General features: G+C 40.1%; 1 protein-coding gene and 1 pseudogene across 2 annotated transcripts in view; one reads left to right on the top strand and one right to left on the bottom strand.

The window, feature by feature from the left end:
* LOC138173106 (zinc finger protein 850-like) overlaps positions 1-21,289 on the top strand; it is a 784,878-nt pseudogene that overhangs the window by 47,579 nt on the left and 716,010 nt on the right.
* LOC138173092 (zinc finger protein 420-like) overlaps positions 16,041-21,289 on the bottom strand; it is a 436,800-nt gene continuing 431,551 nt past the window's right edge. Inside the window, exons 4-7 of one of the 2 annotated variants that reach the window (XM_069103024.1) lie at positions 20,743-20,869; positions 20,453-20,479; positions 20,129-20,224; positions 16,041-17,839 (exon numbers count right to left, since the gene is read on the bottom strand). In XM_069103024.1, the coding sequence (XP_068959125.1) occupies positions 16,176-17,839; positions 20,129-20,224; positions 20,453-20,479; positions 20,743-20,869 (1,914 nt within the window). In that variant the 3' untranslated portion in view covers positions 16,041-16,175. The remainder of the gene's footprint in view (positions 17,840-20,128; positions 20,225-20,452; positions 20,480-20,742; positions 20,870-21,289) is intronic. The other variant, XM_069103021.1, reaches the window with a different exon arrangement.

The raw sequence follows: 21,289 nt of genomic DNA, 5'->3' as shown, positions 1-21,289 counted from the left end.
ATCTTTCTAAGATTGTATTGTGTAAGATTTTCCCTGCTCCTAGGTTAAGTGTACCTGGAGCCTGTGGTGGGAGGCTTATTTTTCAGCAGATACTTTGTGATTGGGCAGTGGGTTAAGAGGGTTGTTACATTCTCTGAGCCTGGAGAAGGCTATATAAACCTTGATGTGAGACTTTGTTTTGGGGCTCACTTTGAGAAGTGTTGTGTGATTTGATCAGATGAGACTCTGGGCAGCCGTTGAGAGCCCCCCGGCTTTGAAAAACCCAGATGTTGATCCTTCCCTCTCTGGTAACTGACTAGGTATAGATGTAATGGTTGAGTTGCTTTCCTTTAGAAAAGCAGATCTAAATGCCTGTGTTGGCAGCCACCCTGGGGACACTGGGGTGCTTGCTGCTACACCTGGGAGCTCTGGAATTTGTCTATGATATTCCTAGGAGTTTTATTTTTAAGATCTTTTTCAAGAGGCAATGGGCAAATCCTTTCAATTTATATTTTGCCCTCTGGTTCTAGAATATCTGGGCAATTTTCCTTGAGAATTTCTTGAAGGATGATTTCTAGGCCCTTTCTTTGATCATGGCTTTCAGGTAGTTCAGTAATTTTTAAATGATCTCTCCTGGATCTATTTTCCAGGTCAGTGGTTTTTCCAATGAAATATTTGACTTTGCCTTCTATTTTTTCATTTGTTTGGATCTGTTTTATAGTATCTTGATTTCTCATAAAGTCATTAGCTTCCAGTTGCTCCAATCTAATTCTGAAGCAGTTATTGTCTTGAGTGAGTTTTTGAAATTCCATTTCCATCTGGCAAATTCAGATTTTTAAGGCATTATTCTCCTCATTGGCTTTTTGGACGTCTTTTGCCATTTGAGTTAGTCTATTTTTTAAGGCGTTATTTTCTTCAGGAGTTTTTTGGGTCTCCTTTAGTAGGCTGTTGACTTGCTTTTCATGATTTTCTTGCATCATTCTCATTTCTCTTCCTAATTTTTCCTACAATTCTCTTACTTGATTTTCAAAATCTTTCTTGAGCTCCTCCATGGCCTGTAACCAATTTATTTTTTTTCTTGGAAGCTTTTGATGCAAGAGTTTCGACTTTGTTGTCTTCTTCTGGATCCATGTTTTGATCCTTTTTGTCCCCAAAAAAGGATTCTATGGTCTGATTGCACTTCCTCTGCTTGCTCATCTTGCCAGCCAATTACTTGAGTTTTGAGCTCTTTGCCTCAGTAGAACTTTGCTTCCAGAGTGAAGAGAGCTGTGTCCCAAATTGCTGGGGTTTTCACAGTTTCCAGAGCTATGAGGAGGGCACTTTCTCTAAAGCTCCCACAAGCTCTGGCACACTGGCCACACACCCTAGGAACACCACCCAAGACTGCAACTCAGATCCAAGCAGGTCAAAGCAAGAGCAATTACCCTCTGAATGGTCACTTGGTCCCCCTACCATCTGCAGGCCAGGAGCTCTAGAGGCAACCATGTGGCAGTAGCTGAAGCTGTGTGCTACTGCCCACTTCTCACCCCAGGGGCAGGGGTGGGACCACGCTCTTCCATCACCCAGTTCCAACAGAGTTCCCTACTGACCTTTTACTTTCTCTTTGGTATTTGTGGTTTGAGAAGTCTAAAAACGACCACAGCTGCCAGTGATTCACTCTCCTGAAGTCTGCACTGGCCTGTCTGGGCTGCTGGTCTGGGCTGCCCCGGGTCTGGGCCTGCATGGCTCATGTGGGACTGTGCTTAGCTCCCAGCTAGGTGTGATAGGCCTTTCCTGTTGGCCTTCTAGGCTGCCTTCAGTGGGAGATTGTTTTTCTCTGTCACTTTGTGGGTTCTATAGCTCTCAATTTTGTTTAGAGTCATATTTTATAGGTATTGGAGGTCATTGGAGCAGGAGCTCAGCCAGGTTCCTGCTTTCACTCTGCCATCTTGGCTCTGCCAGGATTAATATTAAGGGTTGCTTTTTCAGTACCTTGTGAGGCCCTCCTGAGCCTGAGGGTGTCCTAGAGTCTCTTCCCTTATCTTGAAATACCATAAAACTTCCCCCTTGTCTTGGACCATGGAATTCCACATCTTCCCCCATCCTGGGTCATAAAATTTCCCCTGTCTCTCTTGTGTCATCCATCTTCCTCATCCTGTCCCTAAATTTTCAACCCCCATTAGAAACCCTGAAAATTACATCATCATCCTACAGGCTATATAGATTTCTGTCTATATAAATCTGATCCTTTTCCTGTATCAATACTTTTGTTTAGCTCCTTGCTAAATCTCTGGCCCATATGCTTTTGCATCAATAAAGCTTCCATTGGCTAAAGAGAAGGTCTAAGTGACTTCTTTCAAATCTGAACCAGTTCTCCCAACTCTGACCTCAACAGAACTAAAAATCCATTCATATTTCAGGTTATAATAGTTTGTATTTTCTTCAGTTACACTTTTTTTCCCCTCCCCTTCCCCTGCCCTTTTAAGTCCATACTGTCTTTGTAGTTTGTTCTGTTTACAGGACTCTGACCCTGGCCACCTTCCACTGATGCCCTCTTACTACAACCATGTTACTCTGCTTCATCCCAGAGTTCTAAATTTATTTCTTTTTCTTTTACCTTTCCCATTTTCCACTCACATGAGTAGTATATTGCCAACTCTTGTGTCCTCATCCACTTGCTCCCTTAATTTTAGGTGGCATTTCTAAATGCCTTCTCACTAAAAATGTTTATTCTAATCCTCTTCTTTGTTTCATTTTGTTTTTAGGATATTCATCTTCATAGGTTGTGTTGTCATGTAAAATATCTACTATCACAAACATCTGACCTAGAAAACAGCACAAAAAAGAGATAATTTAACAATCATTGAACTCTCTGAAAACCATGACCAAACAAAAGTGGATATCAATAAATCATAAAATAAAATTTCCCAGCATTAGAACCAGAGCATAATCTGCTGCTCAACTACTTGAAAGAAAATTACAGTGGAAAACACTAAGAAATATCATGGCCAAAATCCAAAGATTGTGGGTAAAAGAAAAATCCCACAGGCAGCTAGAAAGAGTTCAAGTACTAAGGAATCACAGTCAGGATCACACATGACTATGTGACAGCTATAGTAAAGGGAGGGAGTTCTTAGAACACAATGCACCAAAAGGCAAAAGAAAAAGCTTATAATCATGGATAATTAATTCTTCAAAATAGCTTAATCCTATAGGGGGTGAGGCTGAGACTTAATAATTCATGATGAAAAGACTAGACCTGCTTTGGAATGCAAACAAAGAGACCAGAGAAACTTACAAAGGGAAATAGATGTGAGCAATTTGGAAGGAGCTAAACATTGATCAGGGGCTTAAATTCTAATGAAGAAGAAGAGACAGGTATCTTTTCAGAATCTTGTTAGAGAAAAACAAGGGATTGGGTGTGGTTGTGTTCCATTTCAATGATTTTAAAAGGGGAAAAGACGGGAAGGAAAAAGGGATATGCTAGGGAAGAATAGAGGAAGAAGAGAGATGAACTTATTATTTCTTGTAATTGAGGGGGTGTCAGAAGAAGATTATGTAAAAATGGACGTGGGGTAAGGGAAATGGGCATCTCAGAAATGTCACGCTTACCTAAGCCAGGCAAAGGAGTGTCAAACATACATATAGGCCAATTTTCTCATAGACATACATTCTATTTAACAGGGAAATAGGAAGGAACAGGTGGAGGTGTTTGTTGTGCCTGGCTAGCTGGTTTTCCCATCCCCCAACCTCAGCCCTCCCTCAGGGAAGTGAGCAGACTGCCAGGTCAGTTCCACCCAAATGTTGTGCCGAAAAGAGTGAGACAAGACCCTGGAGAATAAAATTTGGAAGTGGATTTTATTTTCCATGGGATTGTTCAGGGTCAGGCCCATATCAAACAGTGAGTCTGCACGGACAGTATGTCGGCTTTTAAAGGGATGCCACACAGGCAGAAACTTGCGGAGGTCAAGAACAGTGATTGGTCAGTAGACACCTCAAAAACACTGCCTGCACCAAGTCTCCCATACCCGGAAGCCCCCGCTGACTGGTTTTGCTGACTGGGTAATGGCAGTTTGGTGGGGAGAGGGTGGAACTGACCTGGCAGTCTGCTCACTTCCCTGAGGGAGGGGAAAACCAGGTAGCCAGGCACAATAGAGGGATGAAGGAAATTTAAGAGGAAGAATTAGAATCGGGGAGGCAAATGTCACAAACAAAATAAACTATAAAGGGTGGATTATAAAAGAGAGAATTAAAAGGAGAGAAAAGATGTGAGAGTCAATGATCTGGGTCTGGGATGAGTGAAAAGATAAATGGCAGAGGAGGGGGATCATACCAATTACGTTATACCTTCTTTTTTCCACCTTTTTCTTTGTCAGAGAGAGAGAACAGGTGATGAGGAAAATTTTAAAGAGGATATGATGGAGAAATTGATTAACAAATTTTGTTCATGAATATGAATGAGATGAGCTCACCCATGAAAACAAAGGAGGCTAGCAACATGAATTAGAAAGCAGAATCCAAAAGCTTCTGTAAGAAGTACAGTTGAAATACAAATTTTCATAAAGAATTAAGATGAGGGATAGATCTGAATTCAGTGTGTCTCAGGAAAACCTAAAAAAGCAGTAATGATAGTCATGATCTAAGAAAAGCAGCAATAGCAATGGCTGGGTTAAAGGAAATTTTCAAGGTAATACACTATCCTTAAAGGTGTCATAAATATGGAATATGCTAGTATTCAATATATATTCTGAATACCAAAGCCTCTATATAATTAAAGAAAAAGCTAATCAAACTATAGGGAGAAATAGACATAAAACTTTAATAGTTGAGGATTTTGATGTACTCTTTTCAAACCTAGACCTAATAAAAAGATAAAGAACTTAGTGAGCTAGCTAAAATTTTTTAAATGTTAGGCAATACAGATCTCTGACAAATTGTGGAATGGGAATCAAAAGGAGGATGTTTATTTTTTTAGCTTTGTATGTTGCTTTACTCAAACAAATACAGGAAAGCAGAAATGTGAACACAACCTTTACTGACCATAAAGCAATAAAAATTTTAATCTATAAAGGGGATCTGAAGAAAGGATTCAAACTTAAATGATAACTAAATAAAATAATCCCTAAGCATGTGTAGGTGAAATAAAAAAAATAATAGAAACAATATAATAAGACAGCATACCACAATTTTTAGGTTTCATCCAAAGCAGTTAAGGGAAAAATGGTTCTCTCTAAACGCTGTCATCAATGCAAGTTCAATAAATCAAGAACTGCAGCTAAGACAGCAAAACCAGAAAAATGTACCCTATCTTTAAATTAAGCATTATTGTACTATACACCTCATATCTTTTTCTAATATTTCTGTCTTTTGGTTTTGATCAATTAGTTTTCCTTTCCATCTTACATGTTTACGTTGAAATTCTATTGTCCTGTTTTTCAGAGAATCTACTGTTTTGAAAAACAATAAATGTTGTTCTAACTGTTCTTGTGCTGGGTGTCTCTGACTAGAGAGGTCTAGTTTCTGCTCTTACTTCTTTGACATCTTCACGTAATTATTTTATTGCTTTTCTGAAATATTTTGGAAGCTCTTGCTACGTTGTCATCTTCTAGGGGCCTTGCCTTTTTTCTGCTTCCTATGCCATGAAATACTTGTTCACTATAATGACTCACTTCTCTTTTGTCACTTGTTATCTGTCACAGCTGATTTTTCTAAGGTGTTGTAATATAATGCCAAAAGAAGGCAACTTCCCAGGTTCAAAATACCAGCATAGGTGCTCTCTATTTTATTCAGTGACAAACCAAGAACAGAGAAGATCAAAACATGACATCATTCAAAATACAGCATTTACTAAGCGTGATTAAATAATATCCAAGTACTACCCCACCCCAGGACCTTCCAATCATTCAATCAATCACAAAGTCTCTGTTCTAAATACTTCTCCACCCCTAGGCTACACCTTAATTAAGTCCACCACAAAGCCCCTCTTCTCAAATGGAAATTAGTTTTCAAACATAAGGTCAAAAGTTCCCCACCCCTGGATCACAATTGAATCTACCCCAGAGTTACATCAAGTTTAAACACAGCACTTAATACCCAAATGGAGCTCTTTTCTTCATCTTGACACGAGGCAAGTTCTCAGCAATCTTAGTTCCTGGGGAGACAAGGCTTAGCAAAGCCACAAGATACATTGCCAGTCCCTTCATGAATTTATCCTCTGTCTGTAGAACAGTCCTAGAACCCCTGAACACATTAGCAAAGCCCTCTCCCAGGATTTCTGTAAACATACAACAAGGAAATCCTTCTTCAGGGCTTCTGAACCAACAGAAAGGCTCCCAGACCCCTGCAACAACAGCACTGTCCTTCACCAGTGGACAGTATTCACTCTGTCTGCAGGACAGTCTCCAGACCCCTGCAACAACAGCACTGTCCCTCATCAGTGGACAGTATTCACTCTCTGTCTGCAGGACAGTCTCAGGGCTTCTTAACCAAATGCCAGGTTCCAGGACTTCTTCAACAGGACAGTCTTTCACCAGTGGACAAATCTGGCAAAATAACATCAAAACAGACAGACAAAGTACCAGCAAAACAGCCATGTCTCCTCAGTCCTTGGCAGCTCAGGGGGCAGGTCTCTAAAGTCCAGGGCAATTCAAAGCAGCCACCAGCAATTCTCTTAGTCTCTCTCTCTCCACGAGGTGCTGCTTCCAAAAAGATCTTCCACCTCTCTCTTATCTCTCCAAATCTACATCACCAGCTCCTCCCAGTTCAGGACTTTCTTTTCACATCAAAAAGTCCATCCCACAGGTGGGCTTAACAAGCTCTGGGTTTTAACACAATCAGTTTGAAAACCAAGCCAATACAGGGGAATCTTTAATTGCCATTACTATCACAGGTGTCCTGCTATGACTGTGATTCTCTTTTACATTCCTTCCCTTCTGTACTATATAAGACAGGCCCAGAACTGCTGTGCTCTAGCCAGGAGCAGGAGTAGTCCCTTGGGGGCAGAACACCAGGGAGACTCCAAGAGATCAATATAGCTGGTTCTGTTCTCTAATTTTTTCAATCCTTTTCTTCTGGCCCTGCCCTCTCCTTGGCATAATAAAGTTGATTCCATAAGCAAGGGAAAGAGGGAAGAAAGGAATAAGCATTTACAGAGCACTTAGTACGTGTCAAACGCTGTGTGAGCATTTCACAAATATCTTATTTGACCTTTACAACAAGGTATGGGCTATTGTTATCCCCATTTTCTAGATGAAGAAACTGAGGCAGTTTACCTTACTTTTTTTTTTACATTTACATTTACATTACCAAAAAAACCCCAAAAGGATAAAATTTGAAATATTAGAAAGCAACCATCATAGTTTCTACAAAACCCAAATAGCCCTTAACTGATCTACAGGTATGCACCAACCACAATGTCTTGGGAAGTCTGTTCAGGTATTTGAACTCGAACCTCCCCAAAGCTCATCATACCTGAATGGATCAAATGTTCCCAACACCGACCCTCACCAAGTATTCTTCATCCAATTTCGTATTCGCAGCTTCCTAAAGGGTGTAACGATCAGTCAGTGGGAGTAATTCGTGACTCTTCCTTTGGTCTAACTTCGCCTTGTTCACCATTCTGTCACTGACTGGGGCCTCTGATTCTGTTCTCTAAGCTCTTTCTTGGCACAAGATATTCCTCAGTTGGGCTATGTGAGATGTAGCTCAATCCTTGTAGCATGCCGATTGCTAATGTTTCCATTCTCTGCCTTGCCTTGAAGACTTCGAATCTTCATGTTGGCCAATTTCATGACCCCAAGCATCCTCCTGCATGCCCAGCCTTACACTTGCTTCCTTCCAGCTACACATCTGGCAAAGGCGAAGAAGGGCCCTGAAGAGTGAGGTTATATTAATATTAATATGATTGAGTATAAAACAAATATTAAAAAGACATTTCACATCCTTGAAATTCTATGGAGAGAATCATGTACTAGGTATTCCCCATCTGACCTTTTTCTAAGTCTATACAGATGAGAACCCTAAATATTAATAGCATTCCAAGTATGATTCTACAAACAGTAAATCACAATAATTATAACTATAAAATGGTCCTTTAGACACATGACCAGATCAGTTTAATTTCTAACAGTTGTTCCCTTTGGAATTTTCTTCTAATGCTGATGTTTCCTGGAGTCATTCTCCATACTCAGGCATCTTCAAAACCAGTTTCCCCCTTATTTCCCAGAAGTACATTTTTCTCCCCAAAGTTTAAGCAGACATAAAAATCCATACTCCAAAGCCAATATTAGCACCAATTAGTTTTTAAGTTAATAAACAGCAGTAAATTTTAGAATTAAAGTAACTATTACATTGCCTTTCCAAGAATAAGTGTTCCCCAAACCTTTTACATACCCAAAAACATGCATATTTTTCTTTTGGCTTACAATCTAATTCCCCTGCATCCATATTAGTCGAATCCAACCCTCTTCTAAGACTGTTCACCACTTTGATATGTTCTGCTTTGTGATACTGTCCTGGGGCTGCTCCATTGTCATTTCTGGTGGCCTTGCCTTTTTTTTCTGCTTCCTATGCTGTGCAATATTTGTTCACTGTAATAACTCACTTGTTATCTGTCACTGCTGATTTTTCTATGGTGTCCTTGAGATAACTGCAGTCCTTTTTATATCCCTTCTCTTGTGTACTACATAACTATGAGATAGGCCCAGAACTGTTCTCTCCCTCCCCATGGCCAGGAGTAGGACGGATCAGTTGGGACAGGACACCAGGGAGATTCCAAGAGGTTCCAAAATCTAGAAGAGCTCAGCTAGCAATAGACTAGTAAAAACCTATAGCTCTGCTCTATGATCTGTGTCAGAGATAGTTACTTAAAACCTGTAATATTGCTACTTAATAGATCTAATATAGGACTCAGTCCTCAGAGAGGATCCCAAATTTAATATAACATACATCATACTTTCAAGTACCACAAATAGTTAAAAATCCATCCCAACTATGAAAGTCTAAATAGCTTTATAAAAATTCTTAAAACTATAGTCCCAAGTAGCTAGCACACACACACAGCACAAAACACAACCTACAGACATAAAATGAAACTAAATTAAAACAGTAAATTATCGACAGAGATAAAAATCTCCATTTGTGACAACAGAGCCTGTAATTTATGTCAGAGCTACAAATGTGGGATACTATTATCTATCAATTAGTGCCTATTACAAAGACTAAATAGACTATGAATGAAAATTACTCCCAGTTAATATCACCAACTAGATTTATGTCTAAGTAATATAGTAAATTCAGTTAGATTCACCTTAAAAACAAGTTCCTATTCTATAATTTGTAACCCACCAAACTCAGAGTTAGTAGCACTAACCTATAAAGAATTTCTATCCATGAAATTTTTAAAAATGGCAAAAAGTTTAGAATTTAATGGCTTTTTACTATGCGATCCTTTCATCTGAAGGTAGGATCTAATGTCCCCTTGTCACTGTGAGGAACAAAGTTATTGACTTTGGATATATTTATCTGAACAAATAATCAGCAAACATCTGTTAAGCACCTACTGTGTTCCAGGCAGTGTGCTAAGTACTGGGGATACAGCGAAAGACAAAAATCCCCCAAACCAAACAAACAGTCTAATAAGGGAGACAACATGCAAACAGCTATGTACCATGTTTCCCCGATAATAAGACCTATCCCGAAAATAAGCCCTCCCCTTACTGTGTAAGATTCCTCTAAAATAATAAGCCCTATTGAGATTGCTACTGTAGTGAAGGTGATCCCCTGCGCTACACGCTACATTATGGTACCCTCTGTATACACTGTCCCCCCCTTCCCCCCCTCCCGTGAAACGCACGCTGCGCTCTGAGCTGCATCCAATCAGAGCTGCAGCAGTGAGCACGTCATCCTGTTCTTCCCCAGTGATTTGCTTATTGAATAAAGGTACATTTTTTTGTTCACATTTACCTGTTTATTAAAATTGCTGTCAATGTTAATTAAAATAAGCCCTCCCCTGAAAATAAGCCCTCTGGTGTTTTTCTGTCCCAAAAAATTAATAAGACAGTGTCTTATTATCGGGGAAACACGGTACAAACAAGCTATGGAAAGGATAAATTTCTCAGAAGGAAAGCCCCAAGATTAAGGAAGACTGAGAAAGGCTTCTTGCAGAAGGCAGAGCTTTAGCTGTGTCTAGGGGAAATCCAGAGTGTAGGAGATGGAGATGGAGAGTGAGAGAATTACAGGCATCAGCAAGGTCAAGGTCAATGCCTGGAATTCGGAGATGGGAGAAGGAGCAAGGTTGGACAGCAGTGAGGTCAGGGTCACTGGCTGGAAGAATATATGGTGGGGCATAAGGTCTAAGAAAAGGCAGGAAGGAGGACAGGCTATAACAGGAAAATTAAGAGCAGTATAGGGCTTGGGGAGGAAGAAAGTTTAATTTGGATATGTTGATTTAAGATGTGGAGAAGCCATCCAGGACCAGGTGCATTTGGAGACGTGAGGCTGGAGGCCAGGGTGGGCTCGGATTAGATTAGGAGACTTGAGAATCATGAATATAAAGATGAAAATTGAATCCATGGGAGCCAATTACATCACCGAGGGAAATAGTATAGAGGGAAAAGAGACACCTTCAGTTAGTGGGCATGACCTCGGTGAAGACCCAGCAAAGGAGACTGAACAGGAATAACCAGAGATGTCATGAAAACCTGGGGAGAGGAGAGAATCAAGGAGAAGACGGTCATCAGCTGTGTCAGAGGCTACAAAGAGGTCAAGAAGGATGAGGGCGGCTCGGTGGCACAGTGAGTAGAATACCGGCCCTGGAGTCAGGAGGACCTGAGTTCAAATCTGGCCTCAGACTCTTAACACTTACTAGCCGTGTGACCTTGGGCAAGTTACTTAACCCCACCTGCCCCTCCAAAAAAAAAGGCAAAAAATAAATAAAAGAAGAAGGATGAGGGTGGAAAAAAGGCCACTGAACTCAGCAGTTGAAGCTACTGTCAATTTTACAGAGAACTGTCTCATTTGAATGATGAAGTCAGAAGTCAGGATTCAGAGTTTAGAAGAGAATAAGAGGAAAGGAAGTGGAGCCACCAATTATAGATGACCTTCTCAGGGAGTTTGGCCACAAAAGGGAAGAGAGACATGAGAGAATAGTGAGGATAGATGGATGGATCAAGTGAAGGTTTTTTAAGGCTAGGGGACACGAGCATTCAGTAGGCAGAGAGATATTACAGAGTGAGACCATTGGCAATTTGCTGGAGAAGAAGGGATAGAATGAGATCATTTGTGCATTGAAAGGGGTTTTCTTTGGCAAGCAAAAGGGCCATCTCTTCACATGAAATAAGGATAGAGGAAGGGATAGTGGTAAGAAGCCATAAGGGATAAATGAGTTAAGAAAGGAGCAGAGAAGAACAAGTTGTCAATGAATGGCCTCAAATTTTTCACCAAATTATGAGACAAGATTCTCAGCTGACAGGGTAGGAGGAGGGGGATGCAGAGGTTTAACTAATCTGGAACACCATCATGCATTGGCTAGTTCTGATATGATGAACCATTTGGTTCTTACAGCCTACAAACCAATTCCCTAAATTCAGAGGATTCCCACTCCATGCTCAGGGTGTCTTCCTTTCCCTGCCCTTACTCTTTGTTTGCTGACCTAGTGTGGTGAGAAAGTGCCTAATTAACCTACTTTTAGCCACTTTTACTATGCCATTCCATAGTGGTATCCATGGTCCTTTCCCAATTTTCCACCTTCATGATGTATTCATATTCAGCCCTAACGATGACCAAGGAGAGGCATAAAATGGTCAAACTTGATTGGGTGACTGGGGGACAGAGTGTTCTAATATTAGGCCATGGTCTAAAATCTATCACCATTGGAGGATTTTCTTTCATCTTGATCCGGCTCAGGACCTATTGTCTAAGTAAGACAACAAAGTAGTGGAATATGTAGTTTTAAAAAACATTTTCTAGTAGTAAGAGGCTGCAACAGTTGTAAGATCAAACCAATCAGTATTCAGCATTTATGAAGTAAAGTAATCCACAGACAAGAGGAAGCTCAATTTACTTGATACAATAAGAAGCAAATCTTCTGCTGAGTGAGTGGGGAGGGTCTGTGACTTGAGGAGAGAAGACTTGGTGTTTGGCCTGTGAGGAGTGCTACATGAAGGATGATCAAGGAGGAATCCAAGAATAGCCATGCCACAGCAAAGGTCTGGTTAAGATAACACAAATTTGAACTGGATCCAGTCAGGATCCTTCCTGGTCTCTCCAGTGTCTGGTTCAAGGAATAGAATGGAGATGTTGTAGAATCATAGTATGTGGACTCAACCAACATAAACACCCAGAAGGTACCAGTGAGAAAAAAACAAGGGGTCCCCTTAGATTGTAAGCAGGAATTTGTCATTTGTTAGAAATATCAGGTAGGGAATTCCTGTTCTGGCTGGTTCATTCCCAACTGTTATCGTGACCTTGTTTTTAAAGAATGTCTTTGCCTAGGTAATCTCTAAAGTTAAATCAGTATTTATCATTAATCATGCTAGTAGCTATTAAAAGCATTTATATAGTGGTTTAAGGTTTACAAAGCACTTTCCATATGTTATCTTTATGTGCTAAGCATTCAGAAGCATATGAAGATAATAAAAGGCCTTAGCTCTCAAGACATTTACAATCTGATTGGGAAAGTGAATGTAACCAGCACGTATGTGTGCTCGCACGCGCGTGCACACACACACACACACACACACACACACGAGAAATACAATGATCTCAGTTCACAAAATGGAGATTGGTGCAGTCCATGGTAATAGTAACACCATCATAGAGGAGGAACCTTTGAAGTTAAGCAGAAGGTGAGTAAAGCATGGAAGGAAATTAGTCACAGAATGGTCGTAATGTTTTTCTTAAAGAAAGAGCTTCTTAAGTGGTCCCCTTACAACTGCCAAGTCAATTGATCGATCGTCTTAAAGCACAGCTCTGACTTTGGCACTACTGCGCCAGATAAACTCCAGTGGTTTCTACATGCCTTTAGCAGACAATCAAAATTTCCATACTTGGCTTTTAAAGCCATCCACAAACACCTCAGCCTGCTTTTTCAGGCTTATTACATGTTCCTTTCTACACTCTACCATACAGCCCAGCTGGTCTACTCACTGTTCACTATATATCCTAGCTCCTGTTAACCAATCTGTCTGCCCATTAAGCTGGCATGAGCTCCCACCTCCTGTCTCATACAAGCCCCAACTTCCTTCAAAACTGAGCTCAAGGGCCATTAGGTATCCAGATCCTCCTGGCACCTTTGCCTGGAAATGAGGTACTCTATTTCATATTCACTTATTTACATTCACATCAGCTCCTGCCTTGCAGGTTAACATTCTCAACGGCAAGGGTTATCTTGTTTTTACCTTCATATTAATAATGCTTAGCACAATGTAATTAATAATCAATTACTGAATAAATCTGTGCTCTGAGAATTGAGGCCCCTCTTTACAGAGGAGAAATTGAAAAAGCAGTGGTGACCAAAATCACACATCTAGTAAGGTGTATGAAACTAGGAAGTAAAGATTGTATAGGATAGAAGAGACAGGAAAAGAGGTTTATCCATGCATACTTTCTTCAAAATTCAGTTGGAATGAAGACAATTCACCAATCATCCTTTCATTTTTTGAGTTTTGTATTGCTGTTATACATGGGTCTAGAACCTCCAGATGTCTCTCCGTAGATTTTGTTCTTAGCATCTTGCTCAATCTTTCCATCTTGACCGAAGTTTGGGGGACCTTAAGACGGTCCAAGGACTACTCTACATATTTATATATTGGGGGTATACCTAATGGTGACAACTTAATGGCAGAAGAGCATAAATGTGGAGTAATGATGCTAATCTTGTTTTGAATCTCTTGTTGTAGTGTTGGTAGATATATGGGGTGATGCGAAAAGTTAGAGGACAGTCAGGTGGTGTGATGGATAGAGTGCCAGGCCTGGAGTCAAAAAGAGCTAGTTCAAATCTGGCCTCACTAGCTGTGTGACCCTGGGCAAGTCATTTAACCCTATTTGCCTCAATTTCCTCATCTATAAAATGAGCCGAAGGAAAATGGCAAACCACTCCAGCATCTTTGCCAAAAACAACCCCAACAAGGGAAGTTAGAGAAAGGCCTTATTTGGGGAGCTGGGATCATTTTAAGTAGGTTAAGCCCTTGTGTTTAGCATAGGAAGGATTTTTGAAAAGCATGCGAGTCAATTACAAGTAGGGGTGGAGGGTGAGGACTTAGGGAAGAGGGTGAAGTGCTCTAAGGCTTTACTTCAGTGTGGCAAATTTATTTTTGCTGTGTACTTGCAAATATAGAGATGCCCATGTCACTGGGATTAGTATGTGGGCAAAAAGCACCTTTTAAGTCCACCAATTTGTGTCAAGACCACTCCCAGCCTTTGAGGGTTTCAGTAAACCATCCCCTACATCTATTCCTTATATTCTCCAAATTAGTTAGCCCCAGCTGTTCTAGGCCTTTGCTAATGGTCAGAATGCGTCGTCCTGAATTTTTCTCTTTCCCTTTTAAGAAACTGAATCCAAAAATACCATCCTTGCTATTCCCCCACCCCTCAACCCCAAATGATTCTTTAGTCACAGAGAGGAGCTGGACCACATGACCTTTGGGGTAACTTCTCAATTCTGGCACTCTCAACCAGGACAGGACAACAGTGATAACGAAACTCATTTAATAATAGAGAGTAGTGCAAGTACAATTACTTGGGCTCTTGAGAGGTAAAGATCTGTTCAGGGCTACAGAGGCATTCAGTTATACCCCAGGGATTCAAACCCAGGTCTCCTGATTCCAAGTACAGTACACTCCCCACTACATCATGCTACCCAGACCAAACAGATGGGCCTAGTCTTTAAATCACAAACGGTATCAGACATTAACACAACCAATTAAACTTGCTTTGCAACTATTTACATTTAAATAAATAAATTTCAAAGGAAATAATGTCACAACTTTTCACTCGTTCTCTAAGTCTCCCTCAGACTTTCTCACTGTCCATTTTTTTTTCATAGTTAAGTATACTCCATTCTTCTGGTTCTGCTTTTTGCAGTTTCAATTATTTCATAAAGGCCTTTTCTGATTTCTCTACTTTGCTCAGACGTGTCAGGCTTAATAACATATCATCACATTAATGTAACAGAATGTATTTAACTACTTCCCTATTGTTGAACTTTAGGCTGCTTCCATTTTTAAAAACAATTCTAAATAATCCGTCTCTGAAAATCTTAGAAGATTTTGGATAACAATTTTAGAGTATATTCCCAACCACAGAATTGTGATTCAAATGTAGGATTCCTTTTGTAACTTTTCATGTGAACTGCCAGATTGTTTTCCCCCAAAAAGGATTCGATTAGGTGAATAGTCTGAATTCAGACAAGCAGTGTCCATTTTAAACATTACCCAACTCGAGGCAAGAAAGTTACCTTAGGTCATTTCTCCAGGATGTTTTATTTGCAATAGGTTTCTGAAGCTTATTTTGTCAAGTAACACTTGAGCGAGTTTACTAGAGAGGCAGCAAATAGTAGTGGAAAATGTTAAACCTGGAGTCAGGAAGGCCTAGATTCAAATCTTCCCCCCTTTATTGCTTTGCAAGGATGGGCAAATATGTTATTTAGTCTCTGTGTCTCAGCTTCCCCATTTGTAATACGGGGCATCTGTAGTAGCCACCTCCAGGTTTGTTTTGAAGCTTAAATGAAAGTGTATGTAAAGTGCATTACAAGCTTTAAAACCCTGTAAGTCAGCTATTAAACAGATTTTATTAAAAATCTTGAAGTGTCTGATGAAGAATGGCCTATACTTCAAAAATCTTCCCTTTGTTGTTGCATTGACAAGGCTTTTCTGTAGTGTGAATCTAATGTTTCTTAAAGGTTAAACATGATGAAATCTTTCCTAAATTCACTGCATTCATGGGATTTCTTTTTCCTTTGCCTGGTGGTTCCCTCCCCCCCCCCCCCCCCCCCCCACTAACCGTATCACAGATCAATGTCTATTGAATGAATCTTAGTGGTTATCTACAACGCCTCTTGTGAGGATTGTAAAAGGCAAAACAAACCCAACCCAACCCTTTTTTTATGGATGAAAATAAAGCCCAGAGTGGTTGATTTCCGCCCAAGTGTCACAGGTAGCAAGTAGCAGAGCCAGAATCTGAAGCTACATCTTCTGACTGCAAATTCAGCCATCTTTCTACTACATTCGACATTCATTTCTTTTGTGTAGTTTCTCTCCATTATGAAGTCTCTGGTGATGAATGAAAGATGACCCATGAGTGAAGGCTTTTCCACATTCACTACACTCAAAGCATTTCTCTCCAGTGTGAATCCTCTTATGTTCAGTAAGGTTTCCTCTCTGGCTGAAGGCTTTCCCACATTCATTACATTCATAGGGTTTCTCTCCAGTATGAATTCTCTGATGATTAATAAAGGTGGTTTTGTGGCTGAAAGCTCTCCCACATTCATTACATTTGTAGGGTTTTTCTCCAGCATGAATTCTCTGATGTTCAGTAAGGTGACCCTTCTTGCTGAAGGCTTTCCCACACTCACTACATTCATAGGGTTTCTCTCCAGTATGAATTCTCTGATGTAGAGTAAGATTAGAGTTTTTGCTAAAGGCCTTCCCACATTCACTACATTTATAGGGTTTCTTTCCAGCATGAATTCTCTGATGTTCATTAAAATGTCCTCTCTGGCTGAAAGCTTTTCCACATTCATTACATTTATAAGGTTTTTCTCCAGTATGAATTCTCTGATGGAGAGTAAGATTTGAATTCTTGCTAAAAGTTTTCCCACATTCGTTACACTCATAAGGTTTTTCTCCTGTATGAATTCTCTGATGATAAATAAAGGATGTCCTATGGCTGAACTCTTTCCCACATTCATTACATTTATAGGGCTTATCACCATCATGCATTATTTGATGTTCAGTAAGGTGGCCCCTCTGGCTGAAGGCTTTCCCACATTCATTACATTCAAAGGGCTTTTCTCCAGTATGAATTCTTTTATGTTCATTAAGGTTTCCTCTCTGGCTGAAGGTTTTCCCACAGTCATTACATTTATAAGGTTTTTCTCCAGCATGAATCCTCTGATGTTCAATAAGGTGTCCTTTCTGGCTAAAGGTTTTCCCACATTCACCACACTCAAAGGGTTTCTCTCCAGTATGAATTCTCTTATGTAGAGTAAGGTTTGATTTCTGGCTAAATGCTTTTCCACATTCATTACATTCAAAGGGTTTTTCTCCGGTATGAATTCTCTGATGAAGAGTAAGGCATGAATTGTTGCTGAAGGTTTTCCCACATTCATTACATTCAAAGCGTTTCTCTCCAGTATGAATTGTTTTATTAAAGTTTACATTCTGGTTGAAAGCTTTCCCATATTCATTATAAGCAATGGGTTTCTCTTTAGTATCTATCATCTGATACTGAATAAGACCTGAGTGGTAACCAAGAGGCTTAGAAAGATTCTTCCCTAAGATGGTTTTGTTACATTTAATTAGATCTGAAAATTCTTTAATGCTCTTTCCAAGGATATCATAATTATGAAGACTTCTTCCTGTATGAACTCTCTGTTGTGGAACAAGGACTGACCCAAGTTGAAAGCTTCTCCCAAATGTATTATATTCAAGGGCACTTGCCTCATTAAGAGTTTTTCTGAGAGCAATTGTTACTTGTTTGGATTGTCTCTCCTGGTTGTTTTTCTGATTCTCTAACATTTTATCATGTTCCCAAACTTTTCCCATATTGGAATTCCAGCTACCACCAGTCTTTGCCATTCTTTGTTTAGATGACATTCCCACGAAAATGCCTCTCTTTGGAGCTACGTTCCTGTTTTTACATATAGTCTCCTGACTGACAGAATCTGAAGAATAAAAACAACAAAAAAAATCAATATCAACTATTATCTTAGCTAAGAGAAAGGTATTTTATGGTTAAATTCTAGACTTTCTTTCCTCCGTCAAGGAAAAAGATGACCAATCTGAAAAGGCAAAGCACTTTTTGGTTTTTAAAATTCATTTTATTTTTTGATCTACATTCTTTGACTCTTCCCTACATATAAATTGGGTGACATCAGATCTATGTGGATTTGTAGTAGGTTGCATAGCTTTACTCAAAAAGTCTTAGTTAAGGGATTAATGTCAACCTGCAAGTCCATCTTCAGTGTTGTGCTTCAGGGGGTCTATATACTTTGGCCCTGTCCCACTGAAAACTGTCATCAACACTTCTGATAAAAACATAAGATGTATGTACACTGTTATCCATTTCTTATTGACATATAGTTGTGAGACTGCCAATACTTTGGGTGTTTAATATTTAAGACATCTCAATAGGTTAGAATAATGGGAAAAAAAACCCAAACAACATGACATTTAACAAGGGTAAAATGTCAAGTCCTATAGTTATGTTCAAAATATCAATTATAGTATAAGTACATGCTCAGGGACAGCCAGTTTGATGTTTAAAAGACATGGGGTTTTACTTTTAACACAGATGGATGTCATAAAAAATGTTGTGAGCCCCTCAATATTAACATTCCTTGTTTGCCTTAATAGATGTATAGTGTTCAGAGCATAAAGTACTAGCCTCGTTGTATTCTATGCTGATTGATTCTACATTAGGCCACCTTGAGAGACCTATGTCAGATCTTGGTAAAACCATTTTAGAGAGACATGAATAAAATGTAGCATTTCCAGAGAGATTCTGCCAAAATGCTGAAAACTATGGAAACAATATGTTACATATTATAAAGAATGACTGCAAGGATAGTGGAGAACTTGGAGAAAAGATTTGAAGGGTTGGTTAAAAATGGTCAAAGGCTAGGCAGGGTTGAAGGAAATTAAGATTTGAGAAAAGATCGCTAGATTTGGATCAAGGTGTACTGTTAATGTATTTCTGCTTAATAAGAAGATCTTTCCCATCCATTAATAGGCCCATGTGACCTGCCTGAGTCACATGGAGAGTCTGTGGTGGGAGGACCTTGTTAAGTGGGTGGAACAGGAAGGGGCGGAGGATAGCCCAGAGGAAGCTGGTCAGAGTAGTTCAGTGAGCTGTGAGTGTCTGTTTCTGGGAAGGCCCTAGCAGGAGGAAGGCCTGGGGATGGCGGTTCCCTCTGCATTGTTATTGTGCACAGATTTCTTTGTTGCTATGATGGATTTGGCCTTCTGGTGTTGGGAGTCAGCTTTCTGGCCTGTGAATAAATGTTTTGGTTCTGTCTTCCATGGGGAAAGTCTGTTATATTCCGCAATTCGTAATTATGCCAGCATATTCATAGCACCTATGGTGGATATGAATGTTGGTGCTACACAAGGTAAGGGAGGCAACATGAGTGATCATACAAGTGTAGACTTTGTTTGGAGGGGAGGGGAGAAGGCAAGGCAATTGGAGTTAAGTGACTTGCCCAAGGTCACACAGCTAGTGTGTCAAGTGTCTGAGGCTAGATTTGAACTAGGGTCCTCTTGACTCCAGGGTAGGTGCTCTATTCACTACACCACCTAGCTGCCCCTAAAAGTGCAGACTTAAAAGTCGGAAAACCATAGTCTGAAACCCAGTTGACACCAAGATGTGACTGTAAGAGTCAAGTCTTTCTGAGTTTTAGACTCCTTATTTATAAAATAGTGCTAAGAATATTTATACTATTTCACAGAGAAGAAATACCCTTTGTAAATTTAAGTGCTATGCTATTTGTAATGTTTATGTCTATGTTTATATATATATATATATATGTATATGTAAGAAAAATCACTTTGACAGCTTTGAGGAGGGAAGATGGACTGGAATGGGGATCTCAAGGCAGGGAGACCAATTAGGAGGCCATTGCACTAATAGAGGCAAGAGGTAATAAGGACCTGAACTAAGGTGATGGTTCTATGAGTAGAACAAAGGGGTTAGATGGGATCCAGCTTACAGGAAGAAACACATCTTTCTCTAAGACTAGAAGAAATACGAGGGACAGCTATCAGCAAAGTTCTTTCTTGAAGCAAAAAATGAATGAGGTTATGCAGTTCATACTAGATACCATCAGGACTTCTCCATAAGCCTGGAGGCTTATGAGGACAGCTGACTGTCCAACATTCCAAAGGTGTTGCCTCCTAACCAAACCACAGCACTTTAGTTCACAATGGCTGCAGTCTCTCTGGCTTTGCTCATTTACCTGAAAGAATGCCTCTGGGTACTTCTCCCTCTGACGTCCTTGGTACCTCGCCACGCTCCAAGAGTAAGATCACAGCCGGCATGGAAACTGGAAGCCCTGATCAATGGGAAATAAAGAGGAAAGGGATGAAGGCAAGAATTCAACTCTTCTGGGAAAGAGGGTATGCTAGGAAGGCCCTGTCAGTGGTACAATGGACCTATGAAGAATGTTCTATATTGTATTCCCAGAAAATCTGGCAAATGATTCACAAAGTAGCCTTGAAACCAGAAAGAAAATTAGTTCGTTTGACCCAATCTCTGCCACGAGAATTTTTCATGTACTTACATAGGACTTCAGAGGAAAATCTTTGACCTACAGGAATAGAAAGTGGGCAAGATATAATCTCAGGGTCAGAACAATGAAGCTGCTGATTTATAATTGTATAAAACAAAGACCCTTATCCTTCAAACAGAAACACACTATCTCTTGGACTTTAAATTTAGGAATCTTTTCCCATTATGTCTTCTACATACCAAGCCAAAATGTTGGTTAAGCTCTTCAGACTTTAGCAAATGAAGATGCAAAGATGCTCAATGAGTAAGTTCTGAGGCATGAGGAAAACTGTCCGTCCTTACCAAGGCAGACAAAGCTCTTGTAGTTTTCCAGCATTACATCCCTGAAGAGGTTCTTCTGGGCAGAGTTCAGCTGGCCCCATTCTTCCTGGGTGAATTCTACGGCCACATCCTTGAATGTCAATGGTTCCTGAAACAAACACTCTTGTTCAGCTCGGGATCATCTCTCACACAGACAATGGGTGGGGTGTGGAGTCGAGAAAACACAGACAGAACAGCTGTATCATCTAGGGTTTTGAGTATCTTGTGTCAAGTACTGGAACGACACTCCTACATGCCTCACTCTGAACTGAACTCTGTGGCCTGTGGTTAACACTGGATTTTAATTTACTTTTATCCTCATAGCTTATCTCCCCAAGTGAAGCCCAACTCATACTTTACTGATCAATATAGTCAAAATGCATCTTAGATAAATAACACACACTTAAACTTCAAGTACTACTCTCTAGCCAAACACATCATGCTGGTCAAATTTTGGGCCAAGGTGCCTGAAGTTCGCACCTCCAGCTACAGATGTGACCGTAATCCCTCTTCCAAAACACTATTTCCT

Source organism: Petaurus breviceps, unplaced genomic scaffold (genome assembly GCF_028583685.1).
Source record: "Petaurus breviceps papuanus isolate PSGF00001 unplaced genomic scaffold, PetGlider_PUasm1.0 563, whole genome shotgun sequence".
Taxonomy (NCBI): Eukaryota; Metazoa; Chordata; class Mammalia; order Diprotodontia; family Petauridae; genus Petaurus; species Petaurus breviceps.
Note: the sequence above shows the minus strand (reverse complement) of the source record. Positions and strands in the feature narration are given on the sequence as shown.